The sequence below is a fragment of the Fukomys damarensis genome, unplaced genomic scaffold, assembly GCF_012274545.1.
Source record: "Fukomys damarensis isolate Sample0158 unplaced genomic scaffold, DMR_v1.0_HiC HiC_scaffold_17, whole genome shotgun sequence".
In the NCBI taxonomy this organism is placed as follows: Eukaryota; Metazoa; Chordata; class Mammalia; order Rodentia; family Bathyergidae; genus Fukomys; species Fukomys damarensis.
The window spans coordinates 47,297,788-47,320,774 of record NW_022900929.1 but is presented as its reverse complement, the minus strand read 5'-3'; the positions used below and the strand labels follow the sequence as shown (position 1 = coordinate 47,320,774).

At 52.4% G+C, this 22,987-nt stretch overlaps 1 protein-coding gene and 1 long non-coding RNA gene across 6 annotated transcripts in view; one reads left to right on the top strand and one right to left on the bottom strand.

The window, feature by feature from the left end:
- The window catches only part of Zfhx2 (zinc finger homeobox 2), a 29,540-nt gene extending 14,863 nt beyond the window's left edge, over nt 1–14,677 (top strand). For 3 of the 4 annotated variants that reach the window (XM_010637750.1, XM_010637751.2, XM_010637753.2), the window contains exons 2-10: nt 888–2,980; nt 3,166–3,683; nt 4,167–4,407; nt 5,802–5,876; nt 6,294–6,352; nt 8,001–8,201; nt 8,597–8,723; nt 8,886–12,362; nt 12,667–14,416. In XM_010637750.1, coding sequence (XP_010636052.1) covers nt 937–2,980; nt 3,166–3,683; nt 4,167–4,407; nt 5,802–5,876; nt 6,294–6,352; nt 8,001–8,201; nt 8,597–8,723; nt 8,886–12,362; nt 12,667–13,646 — 7,722 coding nt within the window. In that variant the 5' untranslated portion in view covers nt 888–936 and the 3' untranslated portion in view covers nt 13,647–14,416. Of the gene's footprint in view, nt 1–887; nt 2,981–3,165; nt 3,684–4,166; nt 4,408–5,801; nt 5,877–6,293; nt 6,353–8,000; nt 8,202–8,596; nt 8,724–8,885; nt 12,363–12,666 lie in introns of all 4 variants that reach the window. The other variant, XM_010637754.2, reaches the window with a different exon arrangement.
- LOC104871692 lies at nt 172–22,189 on the bottom strand. Of its 2 annotated transcripts, none has more exons than XR_002025814.2 (4): nt 21,088–22,189; nt 19,455–19,538; nt 17,200–17,333; nt 172–554 (listed from the first exon to the last, which is right to left on the bottom strand). It is a non-coding gene; the product is annotated as an uncharacterized LOC104871692 (long non-coding RNA). The 2 variants fall into 2 exon arrangements; XR_004517716.1 differs by having other exon boundaries at nt 21,092–22,189.
- Between the last annotated feature and the right edge of the window lie 798 nt (nt 22,190–22,987).

Here is a 22,987-nt window from a genome sequence, read left to right as displayed (position 1 = left end):
TCTGTGATAGAGCAATAGATAAAGCGGACAGTCCTTGCTTTCACAGGACTTACCTTCTAGGAGGAGGAAATAAGTAAACCATGAAATATCTGGTGGTGAAAAATCTCTGAAAAAAAATAACCCTGGGGGCTTTGAAATTTTAAAATAGTACGTGAAATTTGGAGAACTTGGGGAGGATATGAATGAAAGAAGACTGGTCATGAATTGATTTTTTAATAACTGGATGATGGGTAAAAAAGATTTCCTTATGTTATTTGGAGCAGTTTTATAAATGGCATTTTTCACAATTGAGAATCAAGTAAAAGATCTTTCTGGTTGTTGGGTGGAAGGAAACTGAACTGGAGGGGCAGCAGTAGGGATGGGAGGTCCAAGGAATCATCAGGACAGAGGTAATGGCCGGGGCCAGAATGGTGCTTGTGGGGAAGATGGTAAGGGCAGGGTTTGCTATGGTTTAGAGGTTGCTGTCAAATGGGTATGTGGGGCACCAGGGATGTAGCTCAGCAGCACAGTGCCTGCCTGGAAAGCACATGGTCCTGAGTTCGATCCCCGGTATCCTAAAAGAAAAAAAAAAAAGATTTAGCTCAGTGGTCCCACTGCCTTCCTTGCAAGTGTAAGGTCTTGAGTTTGAGCCCTGGTACCAAAATAAAATTTTTTTAAATAAAATAATTATGTGGGAGAGCAAAAGAAAAGTTTTGGACTTTTAGCCTAAGCAACTGGATAAATGGTATCAATTTTTGATATAAACAGTTACGATCAAGAGGAGTAGGAGGATCAGGGAGAAATAAATAATGGACATTTTAATTTTTAAAGCCTAGTAGACACTAAGATTCAGCTTGGCTGGTATGCCTGTGGCCTCACAGTACTGTTCTCTCCATGTTTCCCTGCAGGGTACTGGCTGTCACGCTGAGATGAACCTCCAGCACTCCTCCATCCACCATGGCCACCCTTAACTCAGCCTCTGCCACTGGCACCACCCCCTCCCCTGGGCACAATGCCCCACCCCCACCTCCGGACACCTCCTCCTCCAACTCTGCCTCTGACCCTGTCACCAAAGATCCCCCTGCTGCCCCCTCCACCTCTGAGAGCATGAGGCCCTCAGAGCTAGGGGGACAGCCTCTGGAGTCAGGCTGTGGTCTCGTCCCACCAAAGGAGATTGGGGAGCCCCAAGAAGAGCCTGGCTGTGGTGGCTTCACACCAAAGGACCTGGGGGTAGAAAAGGACAAGGATCAGGAGGAAGAGGAAGAAGCACTCCCTCCCATGGACCTCAGCAACCACTTATTCTTTTCAGCTGGCAGCGAGGCCTACCTAGTGGGCAAGCTGTCCTTGCCAGGCAGCAATGAACTCCTATTACCAAAGGGCTTCCCCTGGGGTGAGGCAGGCATCAAGGAAGAGCCCAGCCTACCCCTCCTTGCCCATCCAACCCCCACACACCTCACTGCCCTTCACATCCAACATGGCTTTGACCCAATCCAAGGCTTTAGCTCTTCTGACCAAATTCTGTCCCATGATACCTCAGCGCCATCTCCGGCTGCCTGTGAGGGAAGGTATGGAGCCTTCTGGAGCTACCAGCTGGCTCCAAACCCACCCGGAGATCCCAAAGATGGTCCCACGGGGAGCAGTGGGGGAGATCACAGGGCACTCTTCTGGTTCTGCCTTCAGTGTCGTCTGGGTTTTAGCAGGCCCCAGGCCTTTATGGGGCACACACAGTCTCACGGGGTGAAGCTAACCCCTGCCCAACACCAGGGCCTGCTGGGCAGCCCAGCTGTGCTCCAGGAGGGAGACGAGGGCTGTACAGCCCTCATAAGCTTTCTGGAACCAAAATCCCTTGTTTGTCCCCCTCTTGAAATACCCCTTAACAACAGCAGCACAGTGAACATGGAGGCGAGGGCAGCCCAGACTGAGGGTGGCCCTCCTGAGGCAGAAGTCCAGGCCCTTGCCCTCCCCACTGAAGAAGTCATGGCCCTCAGCCCACCCTTCCCACCCGCAACTCCAGCCACCTGGGACCCCAGCCCAACCCAAGCCAAAGAATCGCCAGTAGCAGCAGGCGAGGCAGGGCCAGATTGGTTCCCCGAGGGGCAAGAGGATGGAGGGCTCTGTCCCCCACTCAACCAAAGCTCACCCACCTCCAAGGAGGGGGGCATTCTTCCCCTTCCAGGGGGATCCCCTGAAGACCCCAACGACCCACCCCAGCCCTACCGCCTGACTGACGACTACACCTCGGCTCCTGCAGCCTTCCAGGGCCTTAGCCTGTCTAGCCACATGTCCCTGCTACACTCCCGAAATTCTTGCAAGACACTCAAGTGTCCCAAGTGCAACTGGCACTACAAGTACCAGCAGACACTGGATGTGCACATGCGGGAGAAGCACCCAGAGAGTAACAGTCACTGCAGCTACTGCAGTGCCGGGGGCGCACACCCCCGCCTTGCTCGAGGAGAGAGCTACAACTGTGGCTACAAGCCCTACCGCTGCGATGTCTGCAATTACTCCACTACCACCAAAGGCAACCTCAGCATCCACATGCAGTCTGATAAGCACCTGGCCAACCTGCAGGGCTTCCAGGCAGGGCCTGGGGGACAAGGCAGTCCCCCAGAAGCATCACTCCCACCCTCTGCAGGAGACAAAGAACCCAAGACCAAATCATCCTGGCAGTGCAAGGTGTGCAGCTATGAGACAAACATCTCCCGAAACCTGCGCATCCACATGACCTCTGAGAAGCACATGCAGAACGTCCTGATGCTGCACCAGGGGCTGCCACTGGGCCTACCCCCTGGTCTGGTGGGACCAGGACCTCCTCCCCCACCAGGGGCTCCCCCCACCAGTCCCCCTGAACTCTTCCAGTACTTTGGACCCCAGGCCCTAGGGCAGCCTCAGACTCCCATGCCTGGCCCAGGGCTGAGGCCAGACAAGCCCCTGGAAGCCCAGCTGCTTCTCAACGGTTTCCACCACCTTGGAGCACCTACCCGCAAGTTTCCCACACCCGGTAAGCTCCTTGAACTCTGTCCCCATCCAGGAAAAAGTCTATCCCCTGCTCTCTCCCAAAGGCCAACTCTCGGCTTAGGTAACCCTAACTTCCTCTTAAGTACCATCTGACTTATTAACCCACCTCTCCACATAACTGCCCTGCCCCATCTCTTTCTCAGGCACTAATCTGGCTCTGTCCCCTAGCCCCTGGCAGCCTCTCCTCTGAAGCCCACCTGCCTCCGAATCAGCTCCTGGGCTCCTCATCCGATGGCTTGTCCACCTCACCACCCCCAGATGACAGCCCATCCCTGAAGGTGTTCCGCTGCCTAGTGTGCCAGGCCTTCAGCACAGACAGCCTAGAGTTGCTGCTCTACCACTGCAGTGTTGGCCGGAGCCTCCCAGAAGCCGAATGGAAGGAGGTGGCAGGTGACACCCACCGCTGCAAGCTCTGCTGCTATGGCACCCAGCTCAAGGCCAACTTCCAGCTCCACCTCAAGACTGACAAACATGCGCAGAAGTACCAGCTAGCAGCCCACTTGCGGGAGGGGGGTGGGGCCATGGGCACCCCCTCTCCAGTGCCTCTGGGTGATGGGACCCCTTATGGGTCTATTTCCCCCCTGCATCTGCGCTGCAACATCTGTGACTTTGAGTCCAACAGCAAGGAGAAGATGCAGCTGCACGCCCGGGGCTCAGCCCATGAAGAAAACAGCCAGATCTATAAGGTGAGGCTGGGGCAGGAAAGAGGAGAAGGGGAGGAGATGGTGAAAGGAAGAGCTGCAGAGTAGGGAAGTGATGGGAAAACTCAGAGCAGAAATGAAGAAAAGGGAAGTATGCACCAGGGTTAACTGGGCAGGCCTGGAGAATGTAGAGACCAAAGGATAGTGGACCCAGGCAATGAAACGACGACTTTATTCAGCTCTTCTGGTATTTGGGACTGGAGGGAGGAGTCTGTGTCAGCTCAGTCCATCATGTCTTCAAAAGTTCAGAAAGATGGAAGTAAATTCCATTCTACTAGCAGGGAGTCCTATCCAGTCCAGGCGCTGATACTGAAGTAGTCATAGGAGGGAAACGAGGGCCCACGGGGAGGAAGTATAGGGGGGTGAGGGGAAGCCCACAGGTCAGGCTCCCTTGTGGGAAGCACAGTCTCCTGTGATCTGGAGGTGTCCCTTCGGGGTCTGAGTGTCAGCCTCTTCCCATGGTTCTAGTTCCTGCTGGAAATGGAGGGAGCAGAGGCAGGGGCTGAGCTGGGGCTTTACCGCTGCCTACTGTGTGCCTGGGAAACACCCTCCCGCTTGGCTGTGTTGCAACACCTCCGTGCACCTGCCCACCGGGATGCCCAAGCCCAGAGGCGCCTGCAGCTGCTACAGAATGGCCCGACAGCCGAGGAAGGACTCTCAGCTCTTCAGAGCATCCTAAGCTTCAGCCATGGGCAGCTCCGGACTCCTGGTGAGGAAGAGGGGACTGAGAATAAGGGCTGGGCAGGAGGGCAGCAGAGTGCAAAGAACTGAGAAAATGACACAGGAAGGGGAAATGGGTCTGTGAGACATCGAGAGCAAGCAGAAAGGAGCTGTAGAGGGGAATAGGACAGGAGCTACAGAATCACAAAGGCTGCCCTGTGAGGAAGAGGTACAAGAGGCATTTGGAGGAGGGCAGAGAAGGGCTGGGTGGAGAATAGAGAACAGGAAAAGAAGTGAGGCGGAATTACCCAGTGTGCCCAAGTACTGACAGTGTCCTAACACCTGTAGGTATGGGGGACAGCAAGCTAGAGCTGGTCAGAAAGGAGAGAGAAGGCAGAAAAAGTCAAACCTGTTTCCTGGTAAACCAGGACTTGGAAAGGAGCTGTGTTCCAAAAGCAGCAGTGTTGGGAAGAGGCCTGACTTGATTCCCAGCCTCTTCCTGTCTCCTAGGAGGTCTTCAGCCCTAAGGCGGAGCTTAGAGTTCCCCTTAGGCAGCTGAGGATGTACCAGCAGAGGTCAGAAACAGCTGGCCAGGCACCATCAATCCAGAGGGTGCAGAAGAGCCTGGAAGGGGCTGTCAGAGGTGGGCATGGGCTGCGGGCTTTGCTGCGGAGAGGCCAGCAGTGGGCGAGAGTGAGGGCACGGGCAGTGGAAACCAGGAACAGGCAGCATTGACTGGTGCTAATTGAATTGCCAATATGCTGGCTGGAGTTAAGTGCTGGAGGGGCCCAGATCAATAGCGAACGATCCTGGCGCAGGGCTGAATGGAGTTAAGGAACTTTAACACTTTAATTAGGCTGCCACTGAAAATAAATTCCTACACATCTGTCAATTCTTACTTGAGTGGTAATCTCCTCTCCCAGCTAGGCCTTCTGCCTCCTGCCCACCACCAGTGCTGCTTCCGTTCAATGTTGGCTTCCTTCCTGAGTGCCCCTCCCACTGTATTTTTGAGGTTCCCTGCTTCCAGAGTCAGTCAAGACAGGAATCCAAGTGTAGTCCAGTTTCTGTTGCCTTTTGTAGGGCTTATTCCTATAAAAGGACAAGGGTGGCCAGGGATTTACCTCAGTGGTTCCACTGCCTGCCTCACAAGCACAAGGTCCAGAGTTCAATCCCCAGTACCAAAAAAAAAAAAAAAAAAAAAAAAAAAAAAAAAAAAGACAAGGGGACAGGACTCACAGAAGTTGATCTCTTAGACCTTACTAGTTCCATTGCTATAGTTTTTCCTTTCACACTCTGTATGATTTCTTCTGGGAGCTTTTTTCCTTGCTTGGCTATTGATTCACCCATTCACTCTCTTCTTCACTGACTGGCTGCTTGCCCTGCTTCCTCTGCCCTCCCTTGATGCTTTACCTTTTTAAGCTGACTCTCCCCCATCCTACACAGGGAAGGCTCCTGTCACCCCCCTAGCCGAGCCACCCACCCTTGAAAAAGATGCCCAGAACAAGACAGAACAGTTGGGTGAGTTGCTTCTCTGGTCCCATTTTCTTTCTCCTCTCTCAATCCTCATACATTCCAAGATGGTCACTGGACCTTGCAGAGATCCAAGCACCCAGCAAAGCCTCCTATACTGAAAGAGCAAAACTGATCCATGAAAGGGCTCATTAGAGGGAAGGGAAGCTGAGCCAAGGAGCCCTAGGTGCTTCTATGCTCTGAGGACCCAGACCTGGTCATCTTACTAACCTGCAGTCAGCCCCTGTCTGGCTAAGTCAGACCTCACCTGGGTACTGAGTTTCTTGCCCATCTGCCCTTTCTTGAGAGCCCACTCTGCTGCCCTAAAAATTCTCTGCTACAAATCACCGTAAGGGCTGGTGGGGTCTGTGAACAGAAGAAGAAGGGCTGTCAGAGTCCCTTACTCTCCTCTCCTCTCATTCTCAGCTTCTGAAGAGGCAGAGAACAGGACTGGCCCTTCCAGAGACAGTGCCAACCAGACCACGGTCAGAACTGGGGAAACTGGGATGACTTGAAGGCGGGGGTCTGGCTTTACTGAGATCTGCCCATATTCATATTTTAGTGTGCTTATGACTTATTTCACTTAGAATACCACATGTGAGAAATTATATCCAGGGCCAGTTACATATGTTCAGCTAAAACCAGACAAAGCTGGCCCCAAGGGTGGAGCATAGCAGCGGATAAGAGGTAGGGATGGTAGGAGTTTGAGGGAAAGTTAAAAGAGAGGAACTGTATTAAAATAGGAATGACTGGAGGTAAATGAGAAAGACAAGAGGAAAGAGTGAAGAAACGGAAGGCAAAACCAAGAAACCATCTACAGAGCAGGGCGTGGTGGCACACACTGTAATCCAATACTTGGAGCCTGAGGCAGGAGAATCACTGTGGGTTCAAGGTCAGCGTGGCTACATAGTGAGTTCAAAGCCAGCCTGGACTACATAGGGAGACCCTGTCTCAAATAACAAAGCAAAAATACAAAACAAAAAGACCAATTACAGAAAGACAACTACACACAGATGTTCCCATCCTGCCGAAAGCCCTGAGTCTGAATGGAGCTATCCTGGCACCCTCTTGAAAGTAGAGGCACCGACCAAAGGATTCATCCTGAAAGCACATCCTACAAACCTACAAACCCCCAAGACTTGGACCTAGCAGGATCCAGAAGTGGTTTAGCTTTGTAACCTGAAAGTTTTGATTCTGAGGGGATTCCCAGCCTCTGGTCTTGAGGTGCTGTCCTAGGACTTAATGTTCAAACAGCACTGCATTGTTCAGTGGCAACTGTTTTCTCAGATTCTCTTCTTTTTAACTCCTGCTCCTCCAGCAGATGTTATGATATCTGCCCTAAGGGCTACTAGGTACATTAAAATGAGCACCTGGGTCCTCTCCGCTATAGCCGTCCACTCCAGGTGACAGGAGAAGAAGTGAGCCAGAGAAAAGATTGCTCTGAGGCTCAGACAAAATACAGGCCGGACAGCTCAGTCAGGTGACATCGGTCCTCTTGAAGTATGGGCAGGAGTGTGCTGAGGGCCAGGCCAGAATCTTCCAGGACCACTGGGGAAGATATGGCATTTGTTCTTATTGAGAAGACCAAAAAAAAAAAAGTGGGAGCTGCTGAGGCAGAGGGAGAATGAGCTACTTTCTGAGCAGACAGGTAGGACCCCTCCATGGGAAACATTCAGGGGCCCTGAGTGGCAAAAGTGGCCAGAGACCTCTGGGTCCAGAGAATACCCAAAGGAACTGGAGGCATTTCACAGAGAAGATACAGGTGGGACAGGTGTGGGTAAGAAAACTAAATGTGAGATAGAGGCAGGTACAGAGTCATCTGTCAGCTGGAGAGCAGCAGAGACAGGGAAAGGGAAAGGGGGAAAAAGAAACAAACAACAAAATAGAAGCCAGGATGAAGAGAGAGTGCCAGAGAATGGAGGAAGGCAGGGTAGTGGCCTAGGCTAAATCTTTGTCTCAGTCCAAGGGAGATGGGAGAGCAGGCAGCTTTCAGGACTTGGGGCTGAGATGCCTCCCATCTGGTTTGTTCCTACTAAATTGGGAGGGACAGTACTGTATTGGCGAACCCAAAGGACCGTGTGATGCTGGGGCCCCTGCCTGACCCCTCCTCCACTCTCCCTTTGTGCTCCCCAGGTGTACTGCTGCCCCTACTGCAGTTTCCTGAGCCCAGAGTCTGACCAGGTGAGGGCTCATACACTCTCCCAGCATGCAGTGCAGCCCAAATACAGGTGCCCACTGTGCCAAGAGCATCTGGTGGGCCGGCCTGCCCTATACTTCCACCTCAGCCACCTGCACAACGTGGTACCTGAGTGTGTTGAGAAGCTGCTCCTTGTGGTGAGTACAGGCTGGGTGAGAATGGCCCCGTGAGGCCCAGTCAGGGCTGTGCAGTGGGATTTTAGAGTTGGAGAGACTCTTGGCACTTAGCCTGCCTAGTTGCATCCACTAGATGAGAAAACTTAGCATTTCTCTCACTTCTGTTAAGTCTAGAGAAGACAGACAAAACAGCAGCCCCAGGTCTGCCAGGGCCAGGTGGTGGCCTCAAGGAAAGATGACTTTGGCCTGAGAAAAAAGCCCAGGCCTTCATTGTGGGAAGAGCAGCCATGGGGGGCGTTTGTTCAGACAGTTGGCTGATCCATGGGAAGGGGGAAGAAGGCTCTGCACAGAAGTAGCAAAGGCGGGTGGGGTGGGAGTGGGCTGTGGTGAAGTCACTAGGGTTTCTTGCATTACAGGCCACAACTGTAGAGATGACCTTTACAACCAAAGTGCTGCCTGGGCCCTCACTAAGCCCTCTGGAGGATGGCCCAGAGCCCCCCACCCCTAGGCCAGAGCCCACACCCAGCAGAGACCAGGCTGCAGGTAAGGAAGAGGACAGCATACCTTCCAAGAGAACCTCATCTCCATGGGCCCAGCAGGTCTGAAGACAAATGAGGCCAGGACTCATTGCCCTGGATTTTGAGTGGGTGGGGCCCATCTTGAACAAAGCTCCCTGCTCATTGCACTTTCTTCTCTTTCCCATAGAGGGCCCTAACCTGACCTCAGAAGCCAGCCCAGCTCCTCCTCCTGAGCCTCCCCTGGCCCCCGCTGAGGCCCCAGACAAGCCCCTGGGAAGCCCTGAGCAGCCCCCTTCTCCAGCCCCATCTCCCATCCCTCAGCCCGACACCCTAGCTGAAGAAATAGCTCCTCCACCCACCACAGCTGAAGAAGAAGATGGGACCATGGGGGAACCCCGCTCTGCAGAGCCAACCCCAGCTGATGCTCGCCACCCTCTGACCTATCGAAAAACCACCAACTTTGCCCTGGACAAGTTTCTCGACCCTGCCAGGCCCTACAAGTGCACTGTATGTAAGGAGTCCTTCACCCAGAAGAACATCCTTTTGGTTCACTATAATTCTGTCTCCCACCTTCACAAGATGAAGAAGGCTGCCATTGACCCCTCAGGCCCTGTCCGAGGAGAGGCTGGGGCCCCACCAGCCACCACCACTGCCACAGACAAGCCCTTCAAGTGCACAGTCTGCCGAGTTTCTTACAACCAGAGCTCCACCCTGGAGATCCACATGCGGTCAGTTCTGCACCAGACTCGCTCAAGAGGACCCAAGACCGATGCCAAGGCTGAGGGGCCAGAGCGTAGCCAAGAAGACCCCAAAGAAGGCGAGACTGAGGGGGAGGTGGGCACTGAGAAGAAGTGCCCTGACCCCAGTGGCTTCATATCTGGATTGCCCTTCTTGTCCCCACCTCCTCCTCCCTTGGACCTGCACCGATTCCCAGCCCCGATCTTCACTCCACCAGTCCTGCCACCCTTCCCTTTGGTGCCCGAATCACTGCTTAAGCTCCAGCAGCAGCAGCTGCTCCTGCCCTTCTACCTCCATGACCTCAAGGTGGGGCCCAAGCTGGCACTAGCTGGGCCTGCACCCATGCTGTCCCTGCCAGCTGTCACCCCACCTCCTCCACCTCCGCCCCCTAAGGCTGAGCTGGCTGAGCAGGAATGGGAGCGGCCCATCATGGCTGAAGAGGGGAACGAGGCAGGGCCGTCCTCACCACCCCACCCATCGGCCAGCGAGGCCACCCGCACTGCAGCCAAAGCCCTCCTGGAAAACTTTGGCTTTGAGCTGGTAATTCAGTACAATGAAGGGAAGCAGGCTGTACCCGCTCCCCCAACACCACCTCCTCCAGAGGCCCTGGGGGGTGGGGACAAGCTGGCCTGTGGGGCCTGTGGGAAACTCTTCTCCAATATGCTTATCCTCAAAACACATGAGGAGCATGTCCACCGCCGCTTTCTGCCCTTTGAGGCTCTGAGCCGTTATGCCGCTCAGTTTCGCAAGAGCTATGATAGCCTATACCCACCCCCTGTAGAGCCCCCCAAACTTCCCGATGGTTCTCTTGAGTCCCCTGCTCCTCATCTGGGCCCACCTTTCCTAGTCCCAGAGCCTGAGGCAGGGGGCACCCATGCCCCTGAAGAGCAAAGCCGGGCAGGAGGATGCTGGCCTACAGAGGGGGAAGAAAGCTCCAGAGGGAACTTTCCTCCCCTAGCACCTGCAGGCCGCAGGTTCTCCAGAACCAAGTTCACAGAGTTCCAGACCCAAGCCCTGCAGTCTTTCTTTGAGACCAGTGCTTATCCCAAGGATGGAGAGGTGGAGCGGCTCGCAAGTCTCTTGGGTCTGGCTAGCCGTGTGGTAGTAGTGTGGTTCCAGAATGCCCGCCAGAAAGCACGCAAAAATGCTTGTGAGGGTGGGCCTGTGCCGACTGGAGGCAGCTCCGGGGGAGGCTCTGGCTGCAGGCGATGCCACACCACTTTCTCCTGTGTTTTTGAGTTGGTGCGGCACCTCAAGAAGTGTTATGATGATCAGACCCCCGAAGAGGAGGAGGAAGAGTCAGAGAGAAGGGAAGAGGAGGAGGAGGTGGAAGAAGAAGAAGCATTGGAGGAACAGAGTCTAGAAGCCCCAACAGGATCTAAGGGTCCATCACCAGAACCTCCAGAAGTGGAGGAGCTGAGCCAAGCAGAGGCAACAAAGTCAGGAAGCAAAGAACCCGACGGGAAGGCTCCTCTCTCACCTTCCCCAGCCCATACCTGTGACCAGTGTGCCATTTCCTTCCCCAGCCAGGACCTCCTGACCAGTCACCGCCGACTGCATTTCTTGCCGTCTGTGCAGCCCAGCGCTCCTCCTCAACTCCTAGATCTTCCCTTACTGGTGTTTGGGGAACGAAACCCACTGGTAGCAGGCATTCCACCAGCACCAGGGCCAGCCCTCAAACGGAAGCATGAGGATGGCAGCCTGTCCCCCACAGGCAGTGAAGCAGGGGCTGGAGGGGAGGGTGAGCCCCCCAGGGACAAGCGCCTGCGCACCACCATTCTGCCTGAGCAGCTGGAGATCTTGTACCGTTGGTACATGCAGGACTCCAACCCAACTCGTAAGATGCTTGACTGCATCTCTGAGGAGGTAGGGCTCAAAAAACGAGTGGTACAGGTCTGGTTCCAGAATACCAGGGCCAGGGAGAGGAAAGGCCAGTTTCGAAGCACTCCTGGGGTGGTGCCCAGTCCAGCTGTCAAACCCACTGTCGCAACCACCCCTGCCCCATTCCCCAAATTCAACCTCCTGTTGGGCAAGATAGATGATGGGACTGGAAAGGAGGCCCCAAAGAAGGAAGCACCTGCTTTTCCCTACCCCACAGCCACCCCAGGTGCTGGGCTCCTGCCTTTCCTAGTGCCAGGGAAAGAGGCCAGTACATCCACACCAGAGCCTCCTCTACCTCTCCCACCTCCCCCTCCACCCAGTGAAGATGAGGGCCCCGAAGAATCATCTAAAGCTTCTCCAGAAAGCGAGGCTTGTAGTCCATCTGCCGGGGACCTAAGTGATTCGTCTGCTTCCAGCCTAGCTGAACCAGAGTCCCCTGGAGCTGGAGGGACCAGTGGGGGCCCAGGAGGTGGGAATGGGATTCCCGATGGGATGGGGCAACGGCGCTATAGGACCCAGATGAGCAGCCTACAGCTGAAGATCATGAAAGCCTGCTACGAAGCCTACCGCACCCCCACCATGCAGGAGTGTGAGGTGCTGGGGGAGGAGATCGGGCTGCCCAAGAGAGTCATTCAGGTGTGGTTCCAGAATGCTCGTGCCAAGGAAAAGAAGGCCAAACTGCAGGGGATGGCCACTGGGGGAAATGGGAGCAACAGTGAGGGCCCCTTAGCAGCCCAGCGCACCGACTGTCCCTATTGTGATGTCAAGTATGACTTCTATGTCTCCTGCCGAGGCCATCTCTTTTCCCGCCAGCATCTGGCCAAGCTCAAGGAGGCAGTCCGAGCCCAGCTGAAGAGCGAAAGCAAGTGCTATGACTTGGCCCCAGCACCTGAAGCAGCCCCAGCTCCCAAGGCTCCATCTGCCACCACACCTGCCTCCACGCCCCTCGGGGCTGCCCCAGCCCTGCCTCGCCTGGCCCCAGTCCTTTTGTCTGGTTCAGCTCTGGCCCAGCCATCGCTTGGCAGCTTAGCTCCTTTCAGTTCAGGTGAGTGAGGCAGTTGCCCTTGCTTGTCCTTCTGGACTCTCCCTGTCCAGTCTTCATGTGACCTTCCATTGCTCTAGGGCAGTGGTGGTGAACCTATGGCATGAGTGCCACAGTGGGCTATTTGTTACTGAAAGCTCTAAAAGGATCACCATCACTGCCTAGGCTCTTAGGGGAAAGGAGGGAAGGGAGAGTGGGACCTGGGTGATGGAAATGTGGGTGTGGCAGGAGGTGGTTCAAAATAGGAAGGTCAGTGGAGGTGGAGGCAGGAAATGGCTAATCCTTCATCACCCTTTCATCTTGATAGGCCCTGCAGCCTCCTCAGGCCTCCTCAGCCTTGCTACTTCGGTCCTGTCTACTACCACGGTGGTCCAGACTGCTGGCCCAGGCCGCCCCTTACCTCAGAGACCTGTGCCCAATCAAACCAACACCTCCATAGCAAGCACCACTGACCCTGTCCCTGGCCCGCCTACTGAGCCCTCGGGGGACAAGGTCTCTGGTGAGCGAAAGCCAGTTACAGCCCCTACCAACTCCTCCACTGATGCCCTCAAGAACCTCAAAGCATTGAAGGCCACTGTCCCAGCCCTCTTGGGAGGCCAATTCCTGCCCTTCCCTATGCCCCCTGCAGGGGGGGCAGCACCGCCAGCTGTCTTTGGCCCCCAATTACAGGGGGCCTACTTCCAGCAGCTCTATGGCATGAAGAAGGGGCTATTTCCCATGAACCCTGTGATACCTCAGACCCTCATTGGGCTGCTCCCCAATGCCCTACTCCAGCCACCACCCCAGCCCCCTGAACCCACAGCCACAGCACCTCCAAAGCCTCTTGAACTGCCAGCTCCTGGGGAGGGAGAAGCTGGCGAGGCTGAGGAACTGCTGAAAGGCAGCACTGGCATCTCCACCGTGGATGTGACTCACCACTACCTGTGCCGCCAGTGCAAGATGGCATTTGATGGGGAGGCCGCAGCCACTGCCCACCAGAGATCCTTCTGCTTCTTTGGGCGGGGCTCTGGGGGCTCTATGCCCCCGCCACTACGGGTGCCCATCTGCACCTACCACTGCCTGGCATGTGAGGTGCTGCTGAGTGGCCGTGAAGCCCTGGCCTCCCACCTGCGCTCTTCAGCCCACAGGCGCAAGGCAGCCCCGCCCCCAGGGGGCCCGCCCATCACCATCACCAACACCGCCACTGCTGCCACAGCTGCTGTGGCTTTTGCCAAAGAGGAAGCAAGATTACCTCACACGGACTCCAACCCAAAAACTACTACTACCTCTACACTTCTAGCTTTATAAACAGATAAACCAAGATGGGGAGATGGGAGGGCTCCCACTTTTACCCCTAGGGGTGTTTGGTGGGAGCTCAGATCCCTGGTCCCAACCTTTGGCTCCGCCCACCTCATGGGAATCTTTTAGTTCCCACCCTCAGTGGGCCTCACACACCCCACCTCCAGCAGAGTCCTGCCTCCTCCCTTGCCCCACAGACACACTGATCCTTATCCGCAATCCTTAGATGTCACCCTTGCCCTACATCTTCACAGGCACACACACGCGCACACACACACACACACACACACACACACACACACACAGACCTTGGCGTCCTTGTTACTTATACCTGTCTGCCTGCCATACACCAAATATATCCTTGGTTCCATCTCCATTTTCCCCACTGAATCCCAGCACTCCCCCACTCCTATAACATACTGTCCCATGTATTCCACTGACAGAAAAAGAAGAAAGAAGAAAACCCAAGATAAAGAAGGGGGACAGAAAATAAACTTCACCACTCCCCCTTCTTCCCACCCCCTTGTCTAGAGCATCATACTGCTCAAACTCTTTCCAAAAACACAATGGGCTCCCAAGTTTGGAGCCTGGGATGGGCAGGGAGCCCATAAAACTCAACCAAACTGAAGGTTGGCAGAAGTGCTCCCAGCTCACTCTCCCCATCCCCTCCCTCCTAACCCTCTCCTCGCCTGACAGGGGCCCCTGTGGCCTGGACTCTAGCAGAAGCCGTCCCAGGAACCCCTCTGCCAGCCCCATCCTGCACCCTGGGAACTGCAGTAGTTTATTCTCAAAGGCTTTAAATACAGAGATCCTCTCAGCAGCCATGGGCCTGCCCCTTGTCCTACCCCTGCTATGGGGCAGTTCAGCCTCTGGGGACCGGCACTGCCCACCAACGGCAAATCCAAAGTTATTTTAAAAAGACTGAAACACAACCAAAAAACGAAAGCGAGAGAGAATGCGTGCACATGCGCACAAAAGAGAGATGGAGAGATCAGAGAAATGAACTAAAGAAAAACATAAACTTGGAAAATACAAAAAAAAAAAAAAAAACAAAACTCTCCCATCAAACAAGTGGTTTTTTTTCCTGTTTGTGCCATCCCTCCCCCATTCTAAGGGTGTCTAAACCACCTTGTCTCTGGAGGACCAAATGGCTTTAACTTCTTGCTGGTGTCTGGTGATCCTCATGGGACTGGAAGCAGTGTGGCCTTCTCACCATGCTGGCCTCAGAGGCAAAAGCCTGGACTCCAGGGAGTGACATGTCTGTCTCCCCTGAGTTGAGTATTTACAAGATAGGTAACAGCCCCTCATCCTCAGTTGTCAGAAAAAGTCAGTGTCACCGGAAGTACCTTGGCAGTCTCAGAAGGAAAGGGGAGGGTGAATGGGGCACTTCGTTTTGTGAAATTGAGGTGTGTGTCTCTCCCTTACCACCATCTCCATTCATTTACTTTTTCTACAAACCTACTCTTCCCCTCCCTTGCGGCCCCATCCCATTTCTGGACTTTTGCAGGATCCCTGGTTCCCCATCTGCTTTTCCTTCCCTTTATCCTCTGCCCTTGATCCTGCTCTCCAGCTCAGCTACTCCATCACAGAGCAGGCATCCACAATGGGGCCAAGGGGTCCAGAGCTGACATCATTTGAGGCAGTGGGTGTGCAACGAGAGGACTGAAGCCCAAAGTGAGTCTTTGATGGATTGGGGCTATCACTAGGGAATCCCACATGAAGACTGATCAGGGAGAAGCTTCCTCCCCTCACTGCCTCTATAACTACCAGGATTAATTCTGGCAACTCCAAAGTGCAGCTAAGGTTGAATAGGACAGAGAATTAGGTGTTTTGTTTTAGCAAAGAAAAGCCTGTAAAATATCCTGTGCCACCCAGAAACTTTCTCCTACTCCCCTATCCCTGCAATCTCTCTGCTCAGGCTATCTCCACTATGATCCATTTAATATTCGTAACTCATCCCTGGGACTGGGGTTTTCCAGTCTCTTAGTGACCCTGCTCTGTAAATGCTAATCATGAAGCAGGGGCTTGTGTGCTGAAAAGATGGGAGGGGAAAGGGAGAGAAAAAAGTCAACTCAGTCCTTAGTCCCCATTGTATTCTGTGAATATTACTTCCTGTCCCATCTACTTTTACAATAATTAAAAATTACTGGGCCGTGGATTTAGCTCAGTGGCACCATGCCTACCTTGCAAGCTCAAGATCCTGAGTTCAATTCCTGGTACCGTAAAAAATAAAACAAAATTAAAAATTACTATCCTAGCTAATTGCAGGCAGGGTAGAGCTAGTTATTTTGATGATACCAAAAATTCCAGTTACAGATACAGACAACAGGAGAGAAATGACCCGCTGCGGTCTGGCGCTTGCTGCTGTCCTTTTCTTGCCTCTTGATACCCCTTGGTACCCCTCCCTCCCTGTCCTTTTCGCTCTCCTGTTGAAATTCTGTGTATAAAACTATTTTCTTAGCAGCATGTATATGAGGAAAGAAGCTTTTTCACTCTGTGCTTTCTGGGAATGTGACTTGTGTATAAAATTTGAAAAAAAATGAGAAAAAGATGTTTTAAAGAAAACTTTGGCAAATACCTAGCACTGTACGATCAGAAGCATCGTGTTGTGTATCTTAGGGATTTACAGCCAGGGTAAGTTGGCTTTATTTTGAACTATAAATGTTTCACCAAGAGTTAATGCAGCCAGAAATTCTCCTCTTGTCCTCCAACACCTCACACCTAAACACCCTGGTCTAAATATCCTGGAATTTGGGGGGCAAAAGAGCCTGGCTGACTGCTGACAGGTGAATCAACATGCTTCTTGAGGGTGCACTGTTCCCGGGGAGCATCCCCCCAGTCCCTTTCTCATACTAAATGTCCCTACCAGTGACCTTGCTTCAGAGAACAACACATGGTAGTTCTGGTGGACAAAAGGCTCAATCAGCATAGCCCTGTGGAATATCAGAGGTGACTGCTGTGTTACCAGGACCTTGTGGAGTAACAGATTTACCTGTCGCGCCTGGCACATTAGTGCCTATCTTATAGCACTCCATCCCACCCTAACCTTAATGTAAGTCTGAACTGATGGCTCGTAAGACTGGGGTTCTACAGCTTGAGGCAAAGAACTAAGATTTCTGAAATATGCAGTCCTAAAGAAGCACCCAAATTCAGGTCCTTACTGCCAGGGTCATTACTGACAGGCAGGGAGTATAAATGATCTTAGCTGCCTTTGTTCTAAACCAGAATCATTGTGAGGGTAACTTAAGATGCCAAATTCTTAACTAGGAACAAAAATAAAAGTTTTCAGGGGCTGGGGATGTAGCTCAGTGGTTCCACCACCTGCCTTGCAAGCACAAGGACCTGAGTTCAGTCCCCGGCACCAAAAAAAAAAACCAACCCAAAAATAAATAAAAAGTTTTCAGAATATGAGAAAATCTAAAGCCTTAGTGGCCAAATGGGGCAATATCTGCAGCAGGACCACAAAAAGAAATCTGTTCTTACCCTGCTCCTGTACCCAGAGTGTACTTAAGCACCTGTAAGCACCAAGAAAGCCAATTATTCCAGCCATAGTAGTACCCACCTTGCTTATTCTATTTGTTCCTTATCCACTTGCAGGACTCATAGACCAGATCATTTATTCCTCCAAATCTCCATATCCTGACCACTTTTAAGACATGTTCATCCAATTATTCATCCTTGTAAAGATATTCACACCTGAAATACAGAGGTCTGTGTATATACATATACCAGAAAAATAGGCCAACCCACACTCAGAAAGAGAAGCAGACCCCAGCTGGAAGGTCTCCAAGGATACACACAAATGCTAGCAAGGTACCCACCCCCTGGAGAGAGGGTGACACGGAGGAGAGAAAGATGGGGGTGGGGGGATTTTCCCCAGATCATACTTTACTCCCACAGAGTAGAAACTTGCCAATACATGCTAGTTTTCCTCACACTAAAGTAGGTAAGGAATGAGGAAAAGGACCTTAAATGACTCTGGAGTCCAAGGAGGAGAGTTAGAAAAGACATTAAGAGGAAAGTTTTGGAAAGATTCTTACATTTTGTTCTTTGAGACAGGTTCTCACTATTTCAGGCAGGGCTTAAACTCACAGTGATCTTCCTACCTCAGCCTCCTGAGCCCTGAGATTATAGGCATGCACCACCACACCTGGCTTAGAAAATTCTTAGGTTACCCTGAACCAGGGCAAAGTGAGCTGGGACAGGTGTTACAGAAAGAGCCTGGTACTGTGTGGAGAGGGGATGGCATTTCTCTCAGACACTAGTCAGAAACTTGTACATGTGAGTATCACTTCTGGAGGACAGAGATAATACCAAGAGAACACATGCTACAAGAAAAGGAGCTGACCAAGTATCCGGGCCTATGGGGTTATAGTTTGGATACAGTATGAAAAGATCAAATGAAACAAAAGTTGAGAGAGAGCACTGGTAGCAAACCTAGACCATGGCCCTTAAAGTTTAGGAAAAGATGGGAAGTAATCCTGAGTAAAAGCCCCTTCTGGGAGAGACTACACTTACACAGGAAGGGATTGGGAGACACACTGGGTGACTCAACTGAGTAACCATCCAGTGACTCTCCTTGACATAGAGGATGCAGTCAGCCCTCCGCGCTAAGCACAGACATAGGATAATTGAGCCTGGTGTTTCTTGCAGTCCCCCAGCCACAGAGCTATGCATAGCTAATATCTAGTGGAGAAGCAGGCTGAGTGATACAGGTTGTCCAGAAAGAAGCCTATTCATGTAGCTTTATCCAACCATACACACACTCTTTCACAAACAATAGCTAAAATACTGTAACAAGGAATTAGCAGGGGCTCAATGTTGTTCCACAATGCAGTCTCTCCCTGATGTCAAAACTACACCACATCTTCTCACCTTGAAGAATGCCCACACTGCTCACTTCTGGATCCTCACCAAATGCTCAAACAGCAGCAGCTCTGTAATTTGCTGAGCGTCAGCAATAAGCTTGGCCCTGTATTCTGCTGACCCTACTTCACTACCCAGGATGCATCCTTCAGAAGGCATGTGGCTAGGGCCTATCCTGTACCCCGCCACAAAATCCATACAAATCTCACTGGACCACAGAGAACAATCTCCTGGCAATGCTCCTAACCTAATAGTTTCAATGATAAGGTTGCAGAAACGCATGGGCAGAGAGCCATTGAGAATGGGGTGAAGGAAAGAATGACTCTCACAATGTTTCCACAGGGATTTTTCTGTGATAATAACTGCCAATGAAAATCATTACTCTAACAAGTGACATGTGACTGATTGGACTGCACAATCCCTCCCACTCAAAACACACACACACACACACACACACACACACACACTCCAAACATACCAGCATAAGAACATGAATGCAGCTGAGGAAGAAGAAAAAAGCAAAGGCAAGGGAAATCCAGGCTAAATCAACTGTCCTATAAAGTGAATGCCATCTCTTAGAACAGTGTTTCTCAGTTTGTCCACAAGCATCATGGTCACCTGAACTTGATTAAAATGCACATTCCTGGACCACACCTCAGGTCAACTGAATCAGAAATTCCTGCTAAAGTGATCTATACTCTCTGGAAGTTGAGAATCACCAGCTAGGAGCTCATTCCCATATACACCTGTAACTAGCCACACCTTTCCAGCTCTCAGGACCAGCCCTGCTACACACCCAGGGCTCCTGCACAGTGTCCTGTCTTCCCCTCAGATCTATCTTCATGACAGTGACACTCACCCACCCTCCAACATATTAAAAATCTAACAGTGTCTTTGACTTGTGGTGGCTGCTCTTGAATAGGAGAGAAAATATAAACGTTGTCCACTCACCCCCTTGGCTGAGTGCCTTCTGCTTTCTCTTCTGCTGTGGAAACCACCTTACTTCTTCTGAAGTTGCCATCCACTCTAGAGATGCTGAAATCAGAACTCTCTTATCCCTGAGAAGCTCAGCCCCACACAGGCAGTGAATGGCTTCACTTCCTTCTGGACAGGCCTAGCCTCCTCTTTGACATCACCCAGAGCCAAATTTTCCACAGAAGTTCTTCCAGGCCACTGACCTGCAGCCTTCCCCCCACCCCCAGAAAGCAGGGAAAGCCAATCCAACTGGGAACTCTTCCAGATGGCCGCTCAAGGCTAAATTTTCTCGGGGTTGGTCTCTGTTACCACAGATACAGGGATTCTTCTCTACAGGGTCTTTCCCTCTCCAAGCTCACTGCTCATCCTCATTCTCCTTTCTAGCATAGATTTTAAAGATATGGAACTCTATCCAACTCCACTTGAGATGTCATTGAGAAATTCCTAACTACAAAATCTCCTTTCATCCTTCTGATTGGGCAAGTCCTAGGTGCCACTGTCTTCCTAACACTTGCCTACCTCTCTAGGCCTAGAATACCTCTTCATCTTTCTAGGGCAGTTATTTAATATAAATGGGTTCATCTCAACCATAGCTCAGCTGATCACAAGGCACAAGGTAATTTGTACCAGTTACTACTACCCCAATACCTAACAGCAAGGTCTGAAGTTTTCTCCTTCCTGTTTATCCCTTTCTTTTTTGTTGTTGTTGTTTTTTGGTTTTGGTTTTTTGGTACCGGGGATCAAACTCGGGCCCTTATGCTTGTAAGGCAGGCAGAGGAACCCCTGAGCTAAATCCCTGGCCCTATCCCTTTCAATCTCTTCTGGTATCTTTGTTTTTCTTCTCTCCCAGTGCTGGGGATTGAGTCTAGGGCCTCATGCATGCGAGGCAAATGCTCTACCACTGAGCTACATCCCCATCCTGTCTGTGACAACTTAGTGGCATATCTGTCCCTCCAGGCCCACTTGGCATCCTTCTGTTCTTGCTGCCCAGAGAGATACATAGTCTTCTGGCCTGAAGCCTTGTGAGGGACTATAGCTGGTGTTTGTGTGCCTCTGTGCTCACTTCCCTTTGCATAGCCATTCAGAAACAGTACAGTACCTTGTAAATCTATTCTTGGAGGCAGTGAGGAAAAGAGGGTGGTAGATGTCTAGTTAGGAGAATGTCAGAGCTGGAGTGGTCTAAAGAATGCTGCCTCAGCCTAGCTGTTAAGGGCATCTTCTCTGGTCACTTCCTAACACAGGGCTCCACCCAATGCCTGGCACTCTGTGTTCGGCCTGCTCTCTCTCCTTGCCACCAAGTGGCGTTGTGAGCATGTTGGGCGGCTTTGAGTTTGCCGCAGTGCCAGGATATGAGACACTGTTCACAAGCCAGTGCAGCGCTGCCAAGTGTGGCAGCATCTAGTTGGTTGGGTGCCAAGCAGTAGGACCCAGGTGGCAATGGAGAGATAAAGAGGGGTGAGGTAAAGGGAGGCACCAGAAAGAAAAATCAACCTCACTCGTTAGAGTGAAGAGTCCAAATGGGACCAGTAGAAAGGTGCCCTACCCACTCTAGAGCCCAGCTCACCAAGCAAGCCCTGCCCCCCGCCACGCCTGCAACCATGGCACATACAGACCAGACTAGAGGATATGGCCATCTTCAGCGGGAACTGGCTGGAGGCCAAGCAGGACTGGCAGCCGCTCTGCACGCTTCTTCCTTGGGGTCTTAGCAATGGCGCGCTTCCTCTTTTGTGTCCTCACGCTGCTTTCTGTTTGTCATTCCATTCCTCACGCCTAAGAAGAAATGGGAAGGAGGTCCTGGCAGAAAAAAAGTCTGTTCTCTCAAATAAAGCACCCCCCGTCACACCTCCTCCCTGCTTACTCCGGGCACAACAATCCTTTCAACCACACTGGGAAGAGGCACTATCACCCACCCCTATTCTGTGTAATGCCAGGGCTCCTGCCCATCCCTATGGACAATGCCAACCCCCTCCTTCATGTCCCAGTCCGCTTGCTGTCTCCTTTGGTACTCTGACAAAGAGCCATGTTGCCAGCCCAAACAAGTTTCCCTGGCCAGTGGTGGCACAGTCCATCCTCGCCAGCTCTGGGACATTCTTGGTACTTCTCTGTCTACTCTCTACCACTTTACTTCCCCAGGCTGGAACAGAACCAACTACCTCGAAGTCCAACCATTTCTTAGAGCTGTGTTTGAGGAGGACAGAAACACCACCACCGATTCTTGTCCCTTCTCCCTGCCTCCTGGGTCCACCATTCCCCAGCTCTAGCACTGGGCACTGGCCTGACAGATGTGATGCCAACAGCTCCTGTGTACCGCGCATTCCTCCCAGAGCACTGGGACTCTTGCCGCTGCCCCCCCTTCATTCGCCTCCTCCCATCTCCATGGGCACAGGGATGGCAGCTGCAGTGCCAATGCCCGCAAGCAGGCAGAATGAAGCAACTCATGCACCCACTTCTCCCCTCCCAGGCCCCACACCCTTCCCCTCCTTCTTCCACTCCATCCTTCTGTCCTTCTGGTTGGACACTAAATTGGCAACCGCAATGCCAACCCCCACCCATGCCCAGGAGGCTCACATACAGCACACGTTATACGCACATGTACATGCATACACACACACACACACACACACACACACACACACACACACACAACACACACACACACGGCCCCATGAGTGCCAGGCAGCGGTGGCAGACACACAGCAATGCACAGTGACTGGTACCCGAGGAGGCAGCCAGATTCGGCACCTGATCCAGCACCCGTTTGGGATTGGGTGGGTAGGCGGGCGGGCGGAGGGGTGATGGAGGCAGACGATGGCCCTAGGTTGGCAGCCGATGGAGCTGGGAGAATGGAGGGAACAGATGCTCTTTGCCCAGCCTCCCTCCCTTTCCCTCCCTGAGATCAGTGCCAAGCTGGGGGGATGGGTAAAGGGGAGGATGGGGGAAGGGTGGCATTTGGAGAGCTGGCAGGCGGTGGGGGGAGCTGGGTCCGCCCAGGCTGGGCAGTGCCGGCGCTGGCTGCCGCCTCTCCACTCTGCCATCTGTCTCGCTTCTCTCCCCACCCCCTTTCTCTCTTTTTCTCTCTCCTTCATCTACAGCAAAATGAAAGAGGAAAACAGGGTCCTCCTTCCATCCACCCGCAACCTCTGAGGAGCACCCCCCTTCCTCCCCACAACTCACCACACCATTACCACCACCAAGCCATCTGTGCTCTCTCCTCCTGGCTCGGTCACCTTCTTTTACTTGCCTTCGCCCTCATACCAATACAGGTGCAATTTTCAAAGATACATACATATCTGTGTGTGTCTGTTTGTGTGTGTGTGTGTGTGTGTATATACACATACACACACACAGAGACACACGTATGTATATATATTTTAAAGCAACTTAGAAGAAAAACTATTTTCTTTGGAACGTCCTGTCCTCCGTAGTCTAGGTGGTACTTGGTGCCAATATTTATGGCAGGCAGAGGGAGGGGACCCTGTCTTCAGCTGGTGCCCATGAATACCATGCCA